Source organism: Piliocolobus tephrosceles, chromosome 14, assembly GCF_002776525.5.
Source record: "Piliocolobus tephrosceles isolate RC106 chromosome 14, ASM277652v3, whole genome shotgun sequence".
NCBI lineage: Eukaryota > Metazoa > Chordata > Mammalia > Primates > Cercopithecidae > Piliocolobus > Piliocolobus tephrosceles.
In genome coordinates this window covers 148,204-162,834 of record NC_045447.1, presented here as the reverse complement: position 1 = coordinate 162,834, position 14,631 = coordinate 148,204, and the positions used below count along the sequence as shown (strand labels likewise).

The 14,631-nt window shown below is 53.8% G+C and overlaps 1 protein-coding gene across 3 annotated transcripts in view; it reads left to right on the top strand.

Annotated features, from left to right (window-relative positions):
• Positions 1-14,631, top strand: part of CACNA1B (calcium voltage-gated channel subunit alpha1 B) — a 255,490-nt gene that overhangs the window by 220,061 nt on the left and 20,798 nt on the right. For all 3 annotated transcript variants that reach the window (XM_023227714.2, XM_031934108.1, XM_023227715.1), the window contains 3 exons: positions 2,124-2,251; positions 8,357-8,453; positions 11,529-11,637. In XM_023227714.2, the coding sequence (XP_023083482.1) occupies positions 2,124-2,251; positions 8,357-8,453; positions 11,529-11,637 (334 nt within the window). The remainder of the gene's footprint in view (positions 1-2,123; positions 2,252-8,356; positions 8,454-11,528; positions 11,638-14,631) is intronic.

Sequence of the window (14,631 nt, the reverse complement as noted above, 5' to 3'; positions counted from 1 at the left end):
GGAGATGGATGGTATGCGTGGTTGCACAACAATGTGAATATACTTAATGCCACTGACCTCTACACTGAAAAATTGTTAAAATGGAAAATTTTTTGTTATGTATCTTTACTACAGTTAAAAAAAAAAAAAAAGAAGAAAATGAACACTCAAACTTCTCCCAAAAACACAAGAGGAGGAAACACTTCCTAACACATTCTGTGAGGCCAGCATTACCCTTATATCATGGTCAAATATGCCCCAAGGAGAGAAATCTGCAGACTAATATCTCTTATGAATATTGATCCAAAGATCATCAACAAAATACTAGCACACTAATTCCAACAACACATTTCCCAATTTCAAAACGTACTAGAAAGCTACAGTAATCAAAACAATGTGGTACTGGCATAAAGATAGATACATAGGCCAAGTAAGTAGAATCGAAAATCCAGAAATAAACTCAAATATCTGTGGTCAATTGACTTTTGACAGTTGTGCCAGTGGGGGAAAGACTTGTCTTTCCTTTCCATGATAATTCAGTGAGGGAGAGAATAATCTTTTCAACAAATAATATGGAGAAAATTGGATATCCACATGCAAAAGAATGAGGTTGGACCACTACCTCACTCAATATACAAAATTTTCTCAGTCAATAAAAGACCTCATAGAATAGCAAAAATTATGAAACTATTAGAAGAATACATAAAGGGTAAATCCTCAAGACATCAGAATTGGTGATGGATTCTTAGATTTGACACCAAAATCATGAGCAACCAAAGAAAAAATAGATAAATTGGACTACAACAAAATGTAAAAGTTTTGTACATCAAAGGACATTATTAAATATGTGGAAATACAATGTACAGAACAATATGGTAGAAAATATTTGCAAATCACATATTTAATAAGGGGTTAATATTCAGCATATATAAAGAACTCCTACACCTCAACAACAAAAAACCAAACAACCCAATTTTTTAAATGGCAAGGGATAAGAGTAGATGTTTCTCTAAAGAAGATATACAAATGGCAGACAATCACATGAAAAGATATTCAACATCTTTGGTCATTAAGGAAATGCAAAACAAAACCATATGAGATACCTCTTTACATCCACCATGACAGCTATAACAATAATTTTTCTAAAAATTGAAAATAACAAGTGTCTACAAGGATGTGGAGAAGGAGGAACTGTTGTACATTACCGGTAGGAATGTAAAATGCACCAGCTGCTATGGAAGAAGTTTGGCAGTTCATAAAAAAAAATGAAGCATGGAATTACCATATGACCCAGTAATTTCACTCCTAGGTATATACCCAAGAGAAATGAAAAGATATATCTGCACAGAAACTTGTACATGAACGTTTATGGCTACATTAATCATAACAGTCAAAAGGCAGAAACAACCCAAATGCCTGTCAGTGAATGAATGAATGTGGTGTATCACCACTGGAACATTATTCTGCCATAAAAAGAAGTGAAGTACTAACATATACTACAATATGGATGAGCCTTGAAAACATAAAACTAAGTGAAAGAAGCCAGACATAAAATCATACTGTGTGATTCCTTTATGTGAAATACCCAGAATAGACAAAGCTATAGAAACAGAAAGGAGATTGGTGGTTGCCAGGGGACTGGGGCCAGGGATCAGGGTGGTGATTACCTCATGTGTATGAGGTACTCTGTGGGAATGATGAAAAAAGTTTTGAAAAGAGAGAGATGGTTGCACAATATTGTGAATACACTAAATGCCCCTGAACTGTACATTTTTAAATGTTATGGGACTTTAAACTTAATTTTAAAATAAGAACCCAAACTGTTGGCCTGTAGAGTCCAAACTGTTAACTGCAAGTCACTGATCCCATGGAAGGCCAGTCTGAGAGGGAAAGGAAATGTGATCACAGAGAGGAAGGCGGGTCATGGACAAGAAACTCCGGGGCCTGAAATAGGCAAGACACTAGCATGTGGATTCCAGAACCCTGGGAAGTCCCACGGGGAGAGCAGGTCGGGCATGCGCTGGTCTAATCAGAGTGACGCCTGCTATCCTGAGAGCTTCACACACACTGGACAGTGGTGGGGGGCGGCGGGGAGGGCAGACTGAGGTCTCTCTATGTTACCTGTTCTCCTTCCTGTCCTGCAGATGTTGAACCTCTTTGTGGCTGTGATCATGGACAATTTTGAGTACCTTACGCGGGACTCTTCCATCCTAGGTCCTCACCACTTGGACGAGTTCATCCGGGTCTGGGCTGAATATGACCCGGCTGCGTGGTAAGTGAGCCCTGGTGCTCTGTGGTCGTTGGGGGTGGTCCATACCCATAGATCTTGGGATGGGCCTGGTGGCTTCGGACATGTTTCAAGTGAGCACCCCCTCAGGTTTTGGTTTGGGGCCCAGGGATCTGTCCTGTTCCGGGTAGAGCAGCAGTGGTGTCTCCTCTGAGCAGCGCCTCCCTTTGCCATCTCGTGTGCCTGTGCGCAGTGGCCCGGACTGCATAAAGTGATAAGGGTCTTTGGAGACCTTGAGTTCAGTTCCTTGGGAGGTACCCGGAGTCGTGGAAGGTTTTCATGGGGTTTATGAGACTCGGGTCTTCTGCTGAAGTTTACTGTCTTCTTCCAAGGCCTGTCATGTGAGGGCCGCGGGGGGCTTGTGGGAGTGTGTGGAGACAGCACAGCCATGGCGTCCTTGTGAAACTCAGTGTGGGGTTTTAGGACATTCTCCCTAAGAGGCTTAGGGGTCTCCCTCTGCTCTTTCCCTTGGGGACAGGGGCCAACGTGCACCTCTGTGTCCCCAGCCCAGGCCGCACATAGTGGGTGCTTGGTGAACTTTTCTGACATCAGATGAGCTACCAGGAAGGCTGTAGTGTGTTTATAAGACCCTTGTCTATCGTCTGTCATGGTGGGAAAGGTTTGCTTGTTTCAAAGGCGAGAGGCGGCGCCTTTCCAGACAGAACAAGAGTCACGTGAAGGGCATGGTTTGGGTCAGAAGGTGAAGCTGTTTGAGATCAGGATCCACGGGAGTCCCGAACAGCACGGCATCTCAGCAGGGCTGAGAGCTCACTCGGGAGGGAAGACAGGTCAGGCAGCATGGCTTCTCCATCTTTCCGTGTGTCCATTCCTCCCATCTCTCGTTCCTCATTTACTCGCTCACTCACTCACTCACTCACTCACTCACTCACTCACTCACTCACTCAAGCAGTGTCTACTGTGGGCTGCTCCCTGCAAGGCCACGAGGCCTGCTGGCACCTCACTCACAGTGCGTGCCCAGGAAATGGCCGTGGATGAGCAGCTGTCAGCGAGTGCGTAGACATCCACCACTCCCTGTGCCCCAGGGGGATGAGGGAACCGTGAGTGGCGCCGAGGTCTGCCTTTTCTGTCTGAGCTCCCCAGCCTGCCCAGGCCCCCTTGCGCTCCTCTACCCCCAGTGCCCTTGCTGGGGGAGGGCCGGCAGGATGTGGTCAGACCCCTCATGGTGAGGTCCTACTGTCTGTCCACAGAGCTCCTGGGTTCTGCCCGGTTTTGCTTAAACTGCAGCTCAGCAGAGGGAGCCCTCCACAGACACAAAAAGCCTGGGAGCCTGACTAGACTTCCCCACCCTCCTATCCACTCAGCCTCCCCGGAGCACCCCCACCCTCCTGGTGAGGGTCGAAGGTGCTGCACGGAGCCCTTCCCAGTCTGGACAAGGTCCGGAGCCACTGGCAGCATCGGGGGCTCTGGGACGGGGCCTCTCCTGTCCAGGCTCTTCCAGGCCCACAGCATCTCTGTGGGTGCTTTTCATTTAAGTGGGAAATACACAGTTTTTCCACAGTGCAGAACAGACGTAGAGACTGTCTGTGTTTCATGGTGTATATGACAATTTCCGTGGCTTGCGAGAACCCTGTCGTGTCTGATGCAGCAACATGTTTGCCCTATGATACTTAGTTCATGCTGGGAGGGACAGGCCCAGGCACATTCACACAGCACCTGTGGTCGGGTAAGCCCAGTCGACTTGGGGGAGACTGACCACACTGAAGACCTAGACCTTGTTAGGCAAAGGGCAGGAGAGACTCCAGCTGAGGCAGGGTTTAGGTGAGTTCTAGGCAGGTCACCCTGACTGTGTGGTCTAGAGAGTCGCTGCTTTTTCTGGGTATATTTTTTCTAGAGGAGACTGTGTTGCAGAAAACAGAGACACTTTATAGCATGTAGTTAGCACTAAAGAGCAAAGGCAGACCAGCAAAGGCCCACGAGAGGAAGACAACGTTCCGCAATCTTTATGAGCTACTCCCAGGCCTTCCGCAGTCAGCCGCCGGCAGGAGCACAGGCAGGAAGAACGGAAAGTGGACTTGGGCCAGATAGCAGCTTGGTTACCATGCACAGTGGTACCCTACCAAAGCCAGAGTCAGCCTGGGCTCACCCCACGCAGCCCAAGATGGCCAGGACGAGCTGAGGGGCCAGCAGAGGCAGCTGAGCAGATTGGGTCTGGATCCTGCCTCCTGAGCAGAACACCGGGCACCTGGAGCCTTTTTGGTAGCCTCCATGACAAACGCAGTGATATAGTCAGTTCCCAGGGGACCACTCTATGGCTCCTCGTTCTTTGGGAGAAACTTTGAAACAACAACAAAATTTATGAAATTTCCTAAGTTGTGTGGTCACGTGTGACTGTGCATGTGCACAAACAGGACGTGTGTGCATATACATGGCTGTGTTGTGTGTGTTTGCACAATGTGACCACATGTGCACTCTGTGCATGTGCATATGTGCATGTGTACACGTGCGTTGTGCATGCATGCACACAGATGTCTACATGTGTGTTTTGTGCACATGTACATGCACAGGCACGCGCATGTGTGTGCATGTTCATGTTTGTGTGCACATGTAATTGTATATATGTGCGCATGTGTGTATATGTGTGCAAGTGAACTGCATGTTTGTATGTGCGTGCATGTGTGGTTGTATGTGGATGTGTGTATGCGTGGCATGTGCGTGTGCACCTGTGGTGTGCACGTGTGTGTGCCTGTGGTGTGCACGTGTCTGTGGTGCACATGTTCCTGTGTGTGTGTGTGTGTGCCTGTGGTGTGCATGTGTATGTGCCTGTGGATGTACACATGCTTGTGTGTGCCTGTGGTGTGCACATGTCTGTGGTGTACACGTGCCTGTGGGTATGCATGTGCCTGTGGTGTGCACGTGCCTGTGGTATGCACGTGTCTGGTGTACACGTGCCTGTGTGCCTGTGGTGTGCACGTGACTGTGGTGTACACATGCCTGTGGTGGGCATGTGCCTGTGTGTGTGTGCCTGTGGTGTGCATGTACCCATGTGTGCATGTGTGTGCCTGTGGTATGCACATGCCTGTGGTGCGCATGTGCCTATGTGCGTGTGTGTGCCTGTGGTGTGCATGTGCCTGCTGTGGGTGGATTCTGAAAGCATAGAGCTATTCACCCTGGTGTTGCTTTTCCCAACCTTCCTTTTGTTGTTGCTTCAACCCTGTGGTGTGAAGCCTGGCGACTTGAGAGGAGAATTGCAGTCACACTTCTTGCAGCAATCTGGCTGCTCATTTCTATGTCCACCCATCTGTCCAATAACATCTCCTGGGCATCTGCCATGTGCTGGGGCAGGGACCCAAAGGGGAAACAGGCACATGCTGTCAGAACACTCAGGCGGGCTTGGCAGTGAGACCATGTGGTGACTGTAGCTCAAGGCCAGAGCATTTCTGAGGAAGGAGAGGCCACGTCCGGCCTGAAGAATGAGAGAAGGTAGCATTTGAGCTGAACTTAATAGGAAGGATTGAGCACTAGAGAAATAGGATGGATTGAGCTGGGGGTGGGAGGTGGGGCAGAGGGGAGAGGGAGGCCAGGTGGCTTCTGTCTGGCTGGAGAGTGCATTGCAGAGGGGCTGCAGGGAAGGCTGAGACTGGTTGAGAAGGGCATTGAAATTGGTTAAGCAAGTCGCTTTGATTTTGTTTTATAGACAGTGGGTACAGTCCTTGAATCGAGAAGTGATGGTGTCAGGCCCACACTTTTCACCTGGGCTTGACGGGCAGGGACAGTTGGGGAGGGTGGGAGGTGTCACATGTGTCCAGCCCCCTGTGGTGGTCCCTTGGCTGCAACAACCTTAGCAAACACCTTTGGTGAGGCCCAGGTGGGGCTTCCTGTTTCTACCCCCTTTTGCAGAAGGAAATTCAACATGATTTGGAGCTGATTGGACCGAGGGGGCTACACTGTAGGAGAGAGGAGCATTGGAGGTGACCCAAGGATGCCAGCCCTATGATGACAGGAGGTCCTTAGCTGGACCAGGGCTTCTAGGCGAGGACACAGTGTTCAGGGAGACGGGGTCAGTCAGGAGGCAGACGGGTGTGGGCCTCTGAGGTTGCCGTGATAGAGAAGCAGACCCACTGTGTTGTGGTGCAGCAGAGGGTTTGGCTGCCCTGGGAGGCCCAGGGAGCATCGTCACTCAGGCAGTGACAGGAAGAGTTGAGCGAGAGGGAGGGCAGCGCAGTGTTCTGTGTGGAGTGGCTCCTGCACACATCGGGCTCTGGAAATTTCGCTGGGGTTACCACACCTCCCGGGGAGCTCCAGGCCCCAGTCCCCCAGCGAGGTGCCACCTGTCCAGTGCACCCCTCACCTCCGCCGCCACGCCTGCGCGAGGCTGGTCTTCCCATCACAGGCTGGGCGGGCGGGCGGGTCGGGCTCCATCCTGCCTTTGTTGCCGTAACCTGTGACATTTCCTTTCCAGTTGCCGGATTCATTATAAGGATATGTACAGTTTGTTGCGTTGTATTGCGCCACCCGTTGGCTTAGGGAAGAACTGCCCTCGTAGGTTGGCCTACAAGGTTTGCAACTTCAGAGCCTCCATCCAACATACTTCCCTGCCCGAAATGCAAACACAGCACACACTCCCTGCCTGGTTTGGGAATGACGACGCCTCACCTTTCTTTCCTCCTGTCCTGCCCCGCACTCCAGCCTCCTGGACGCTTTGGTTCCCTGTCTAATCTCCCCTGACCCTTTTAGCTGGCTGGGGACAGGCAGCCTTTTGAGAGTGCACAGAAAGCTTTCTGGCTGGGCCATGATGGCTGGGACCAGCTCGCTGGGTGGGAGATGGGGGCTAGGTCCCTCCTGCATCAAGGAAGCAGCCGACTTGCCCGGTTTTTCCCCTGAGCTCTCAAGAGTGAGCTGATGGTCAGGCCAAAGGCCAAGGGCCCCAGAGGAAGGGAGCGCGGGCACAGGCCTCCCAGGAGCAGCCGTCCTCTGGGTCGAAAGAGCCCAGTAACCCAGTGGCTCTCCAGTTCCTGGGGGAGGAAAGGGCAGAGGCAGGGTGGGGGCCAAAGACCAGCCGTCCTGCTTTGCCTCTGGAGTGGTGCGCTCAGCTCAGCCAAAGAGTCCCTGGTCTGGAACCGTGGGCGGAGGGCAAGGCCCCAGGGCAGATCCGTCTGCCAGGGAGAGGCTGTCCCCTTTCTCTCCTGGGCCACCTGAATCTGGCTGTGTCTCTAGGAGCCCAAGCCCACAGGCAGGTGTCCCAGGGTTGGAGGTAGGCCCCAGGCCTAGTGGCCTCTCTACTTGGGAAGACTCTGTCGTCGGAGCCTTTAGGTTCCCAGATCCTGAAGCCTGCCCCTTTGCTGTCAGAGCCGGTGCAAGGTGGCCCCAGGCCATGTCCCGCCAGCTCCTCCCCCATCCTGCAGTCTCCCATTTCCCACCCAGCCCTGACCCCCAGCAGCAGCCCTGCCCTGGGCTGGCCTCGGGCGTCTCTGGGCTTGAAGCAGGACTTGCCCCAAGGTCAACTTTTGGCTCTACAGCTTCAGGGCTCCCTCTTTAGCTTTGTGGTTTGTTTCAGATATTCTCCACCTTTTTAGCCTCTAGCCTCACTTGGAAGCAAATCTGACCATAAGGAAAGCTGATGTCTCTGCTGTGGTTCTCCACCACTGCCTCATCTGCCACTGACCTTGCCTGCCAGCTCTTCGGGCAGGGCGAACCAGCTCTTTTCTGATTGGCATTCACTGTGATTTTTAAAAGAGTAAAATCAGAAATTATCAACCCAAAGCCGCCCCGATGCAGCCCTTCCTCACCCCTCCATGTTCATTAGCTCAGATGCCACCCCCGCCCACTGCCCCTCGTGGGGCTGGAGTGAGGAGGTGAGGCTTGGGGGTGGGGGGCCAGGAGGGGGTCAAGCCAAGCAAAGAAATCCCTCATTTTACTTATTTTGATTTTGGGCTTTGAATCCGACACTTTGATTAACTGGCTCTGTTTTCTTGTCTGCTTCCTCCCCGCTCCCTTCCCTCCACACCCCCCTCCCCGGCTCCCCCTGCTCCCCTCCCCGCCCCTGCCACTCCCCTCCCCGCTCCCCTCCTGCTGCCGCTCCTCCTGTGGACCACCCCACTGTGCCCTGGCCTCGCTGGGACGGGTTTCCAGTGGGCGCATCAGTTACAATGACATGTTTGAGATGCTGAAACACATGTCCCCGCCTCTGGGGCTGGGGAAGAAATGCCCTGCTCGAGTTGCCTACAAGGTAGACCCTGACCCTGCACCGCCCCCGCCAGGAGGCTGTGTGTGCTCGCCTGGGGGTGCGCGCTGGCTCTCCCAGCCCCTCTCCCTTTCAGGGTGCCCGGCTGTCTGTCTGCCGCTCTGCTGTGCACCCATGGCCGCCTCATTGTGTCTTCAGCCCCATTCCAGCTTCTTTCCCAGACAGGGGGTCGTGGCCCCCATGATGTCTCACTGGCCTCTTGTCCCCACAACCTGAGCTGCCCCCTCTGAGAGCCCCCTGGAGGCTCAGGAAGACAGAACTAGACCCTCCTCCCTGCCTTTTCTCCCTCTCTTCCTTTTCTAGGAATGAGGGGACAGACCATCTGTTTGACAGAGATTGTTGTTGTTCTGGGCTCAGAACAAAGCCCTAAGCCCCTGGTATGGATGGACCTGTCCAGCCCTCTGGGTCTGGCCCTGGGGGCAGGTGGGGCCTGCAGGGCCTCTGGTGCTTCTCTATAACCCCCTCCCCAGCTCAGCAAGTGCAGAGGCTCCCAGGGCCCAGGCTGCAGTCTCCAGGGACTGTCTAGGCTCCATGGTGGGGAAGAGGCACCATGGCATTGAGAAGGAAAGGGGTGTCGGGGAGAGGCTTCTTGCTATTATTCCTGGGGCCTCAGAGGGCCGCTGGAGGATGGGGATGGCCTCAGGGCCCAGGAGGCATGGGAAGGGGGTAAATCGAGGGATGCCTCCAGGCCTCCCTCCTGGGTGGGCAAGCAGGTCACACGGCCCAGCCCTAAACCTGTTCCATCTGCCCAGCTGTCCCCAGTCCCACCCCATACCCCCTGTGTGTAAGCACCTTCGTTCCCCCAGCACCCACCCACCCCCCCAATAGCCCTCCTGAGGCCCCCACTGCTCTCCCGCAAACAGCCTGTGGTTCAGCCAGCACGTGCCTAGAGCTTTCCTGAGTCTCCCTGAGGAAGACTTTCCTGAATCTGTCTGGGGAAGCTTCCCACCAGAGCTTCCATCTCTCTGGTGCTGTGGACAGCTCTTGTCCACACTGTCTATCTCTGTGCCCTGACTCTAGGTCTTTGTCACCCGACTCAGTGCAGCCTGTGGGACCCGAGTGGCTCCTCTAAGCCATCCTCAGCCCCTGCCCTGTCACTGCATTGTGCCTGCCTGGCTGTCCTGCATGCAAGACTGTAGCTTTGTCCCCAAGAAGGAGAGCTCTGTCCACACTTGGTGCCGGGGCGAGCAGGCAGGGCCGTGACGGAGCAGCCTTTGGAGCCCCATCCAGCTGTGCCGGCTGACTCCAAGGTTCTGGGCATGGAGAGACCAAAGGAGGTCTCAGGGTGGGAGCAGAAGGGCCAGATGAGCTGAGGAGGGCCCAGGAGATGCCCAGAGTGCCGCACCTCGGAGGGCCCAGGGCAGAGACACCTGTCTGTTTGCCCTGGCCTTGCCTCTTGGCTTCTTCCTGAGATTCTTGGCCCTTTGGGGCCTGGAGTGGGCTGATGGCACCCTGGGGAGGGTAGTCTCCAGTGCCCTGGGCGGAGCTCTTCCTTCTTGGAAATCACCTGCCTGTTCTGCCTTCACTGCTATTCCCAACGCCCCCCAATGCCTGCCCTCTGGGAGAGAATTCCTTGGCCTCTCACGCCGCCATCCATGCTGGTCTGCAGGGATGCCGTTCTCTGGGGAGCCGTTTACTCCTGTTGTGCTGCACACACATGCTGGGCAAAGCCCTGGGACTGGATGTGGCAAGTGGGGCTTTGCCAGCATTCGGGGCCAGAGTCAGGCTCATGTCTCCAGCCTGGCTTGCATCCACACCCCACCAGCTGTTAGGCTGAGGACTCTGGATTTGGGGCCAGGATGCAAGGGGCAGGGCTCTGTGGCCCTCCCTAGAGAAGGGGCTGGCCTGCCACAGGTTGCAGGCTTGGTCAAGGACAGGCAGACCCTGGGGAGGGGCTCCCGTCTCTAGCTGGACAGTGCTCCTGGGGCTCCACTTGGCCAGCTCCTTGCTCCTCACACTCAAAATATTCCAGGCACACTTGAGACACATTTCCTCCTTGAGGCCTCTTAAGATCTTAGAGCCTGGGTCTCTGGGCAGCTGTGGCCAGAGGACTGTGGTGCAGACACAAGCTCATCTCCGGCTGTTCTGTCCCTGAAAACTGGCAACGGGCTATCTGCCTGAGAGGGAGATGGAACAGCGCTGCAGGACGCTGCCCCAGCCCGTTCTGAAGTGCAGCAGCCTCGGCCTGCGGCCCTGGGTAGTCCCATCTCTTCCTGTCCTTCCAGCAGCAGGAGCTGCCTTGCGCGGAGTTGGGCTCTGCCTTTTAGTGGCATCGAGCATCTCTCCCAGGCCTCATGCTGGGTGGTGAGAGGCAGAAGCCTCACTGGACCTGAGCTAAAACCAGGGTGTCACCTCTAGGGGCCTCCACTGGGAGCTGGGCCCCAGAGAGGCACCCTGGACCACCTACTCCTTGTCCAGATGATCCAAGCGGTGGGAGGAGAAGATGAGGGTGGGCAGAGCCATTAGCACAGGAACCCCTTCTGTCTGTGGCTGCCGCTGCTCCTCCCCAGCCAAGGCTGCACTATTACATTCAGTCACAGGCAGGGGTCCCTCGGGGTGAGGAAGTGGCTGTGATTTCAGAGGGATCAAGGCTCCAGTCTTTACCTGGAGTTCTACTTTTCTGCAGCCAGGAGGGTCCTCAGCTAGATCTGCGGGGCGGGGAGTCCATGGGAGAGTATGAATGCTGGCAAAACTCCCACCCGTCCCACCTCACTCAGGCCTAGGCACCTGCAGGGACCACCACTGGGGTGCCCAGCCTAGCCTCCAGGGACCCCATCATTGCGTAGTCTTGGGGTGGGGGGTGACCGCAGCAGGCCTGGCCCTGACCGCCCTGCTTGTCCCCGGCCCGGCCTCCAGGGACCCCGTCATGGCATAGTCTGGGGTGGGGTGACCCTCCAGGGACCCCGTCATTGCTTAATCTGGGGGGTGGGGTGGCCGCAGCAGGCCTGGCCCTGACTGCCCTGCTTGTCCCCAGCCCGGCCTCCAGGGACCCCGTCATTGCGTAGTCTGGGGTGGGGTGGCCGCAGCAGGCCTGGCCCTGACCGCCCTGCTTGTCCCTAGCGTCTGGTTCGCATGAACATGCCCATCTCCAGCGAGGACATGACTGTCCACTTCACATCCACACTCATGGCCCTCATCCGGACGGCACTGGAGATCAAGCTGGCCCCAGGTGAGCAAGGCAGCCTCGGAAGGAGGGCCCCGGACCCAGGGGTGTGCACGCCCGCCCTGAGTGCCAGCCCCAGGAGGACACGCAGGGAGGAGGGTGAGGGGCCAGCTGTGTCTGGAGGGGTCTGAGGACAGCCACACAGGATGCCCGCCCTGTGGGGCACTGGCATTTTCGCCTGGTAACCATCTGCACATTAGCACTGCAGTGATCCCATTTTCAGGTAAGGAAACTGAGACATGGTGAGATTTCATAAATTGCCCAGGTTATTCAGAGCCAGCTGGTGGTGGAACCAGGACACAGCCTGGCCAAACCTCACTACAGCTAGCACCCTCCCTGGGGACGAGCTGGCATGCCCTTGGCCCCTTCCCATAGTGAGCCCATTCCCTATCTGGTGTTGCCCTGAACTGATGGACAGAACCACAGACTGATGCCAAAGCAAGAAGAGAAGGAGCCTCTAGTGTGTTCTTCCCCACCACAGAGGCGATTACAGCCCCAGAGAGCCCACCCCCGCCCGCCTGCGTCTGCCCCGTCCCCTGCTTTGTGCACCAAGCCCCACTCACGTCTCCCCAAGGATGCCATACTGGCAATGCCATACTGTTTCTTGCCCTGCCAGTTTTTCTCTCTACCGGATTATTTGTGTCAACATATAAACACCCGATTATTTCCTCCATCTTTAGAAAGTTCTCCACCGGGTGCAGTGGCTCACGCCTGTAATCCCAGCACTTTGGGAGGCCAAAGTGGGCAGATCACGAGGTCAGGAGACCATCCTGGCCAACATGCCGAAACCTTGTCTCTACAAAAAATACAAAAATTAGCTGGGCGTGGTGGTGGCGAGCACCCGTAGCCCCAACTGTTCGGGAGGCTGAGGCAGGCTTGAACCTGGGAGGCGGAGGTTGCAGTGAGCTGAGATTGCACCGCCGCACTCCATCCTGGTAACAGAGTGAGACTCCATCTTGAAGAAAAAAAGTTATCTTCCCCTCTGTTGACTTCCCTATTCTCTCCTTTCTAATGCCCCGCTCTTGAGAGGTTGTCTCTGAATTCCCTTTCCCACATGCTGGAGGCTCTCCCCAGCTTCCCCAGAGCTGCCCTTGGGGTCTCCAGGCCTCCATGTTGCTCGACTTGAAGGCCGAGGCACATCCCCAGCTCATGGGCTGTCCATGGCCATTTCTCCATTTGCACTCTCTTCTTTTTGAACCTTTTTTTTAATCTGTTCCTCTGGTCCCACAAACTCTGGGTGTGCCTTTGTGCCATGGAATGTTCTCTACTCTCATTCCTTTATCATCTCACCTATTCCCATGGCTTTAAATAGCATTAATCCAATTTTGTATTTTTAGTCCTGACTTCTCCCCTGAACTTCAAATTTTGCCCCACAGCCTTCCCCATCTCAGTCAATGCTCAAGCCAAAACCTTAGAAGTCATCTTAATTTATTCATGTATTTATTTATTTATTTATGAATGATAGGGTCTCACTGTGTCACCCAGGCTGGTGTGCAGTGGTGCAGTCACGGCTTACTGCAGCCTCCACCTCCCAGGCTCAAGTGATCCTCCTGCCTCGGCCTCCCAAAGTGCTGGGATTGCAGGCACCACCCCTCCCTACTAGTTTTTGTATATTTTAGAGATGGGGGTTCGCTGTGTTGCACAGGCTGAGGATCATCCTTTTCTCCTCCTTCTTTGTTATCCCATTTCTGATTCATGCCTTCTCTCTCATATTTTCTTGACTATCTTTAACATATATCCAAAATGTGGCCACTCCTCTCCCGTCCCCCACTGCTGCATCCTCTGGCTCTTGGCTGTTGCTGCAGCAGCTTCTAATTCATCCACTTCTGCCCTTGGCCCCTTCTGTCTGCCTTCCACACAACAGCCAGAGTGATCAGGTTTAAAAAAAGACTAATAGCCGGGCGCAGTGGCTCACACCTGTAGTGCTAGCACTTTGGAAGGCCGAGGTGGGCAGATTGTCTGAGGTCAGAAGTTCAAGACCAGCCTGGACAACACGGTGAAACCCCGTCTCTACTAAAATAGAAAAATTAGCCGGGTATGGCGATGTATGCCTGTAGTCTCAGCTACACCACAGAGGCTGAGGCAAAGAATCACTTGAACCTGGGAGATGGAAGTTGCAGTGAGCCAAGATCGTGCTACTGCACTCCAGCCTGGGTGACGGAGCGAGACCTCATCTCTTAAAAAAAAAAAAAAAAAAAAAAAAGGTTCAGGCACAGTGGCTCCTGCCTGTAATCCCAGCACTTTGGGAGGCCGATGCAGGCAGATCACGAGGTCAGGAGATTGAGACCATCCTGGCTAACGGGGTGAAACCACGTCTCTACTAAAAAATACAAAAAAAGTTAGCCAGGTGTGGTGGCGGGCGCCTGTAGTCCTAGTTACTCGGGATGCTGAGGCAGGAGAATGGCGTGAACCCAGGAGGTGGAGCTTGCAGTGAGCCGAGATCTCGCCACTGCACTCCAGCCTGGGAGACAGAGCAAGACTCCGTCTAAAAAAAAAAAAAAAAAATCAAACTAACAGAATTGATAAAGCCCTACCTGGACTGATCAAGAAGATAGAGAAGATACACATAACCAACATAAGCAACAAAAGAGGGAACACCACTGCAAGTCCTGTTAAAGTTAAAAAGATAATAAGAGGCCAGGCACAGTGACTCACACCCATAATCCCAACACTTTGGGAGGTCGAGGCAGGAGGATCGCTTGAGGCCAGGAGTTGATGACCAACCTGGGTAACATAGCAAGAATCTGTCTCTACAAAAAATTGTTTAAAATAATTAGCTGGGCCTAGTGACACACACTTGTATTCCTAGCTACTCAGGAGCCTGAGGCAGGATGGATCACTTGAGCCCAGGAGTTTGAGGCTACAGTGAGCTATGATTGTGCCACTGCACTCCAGCCTGAGTGACAGAGTGAGACCCTATCTCTTAAAAATAATAATAATAATAGGCCGGGCGCGGTGGCTCAAGCCTGTAATCCCAGCACTTTGGGAGGCCGAGACGGG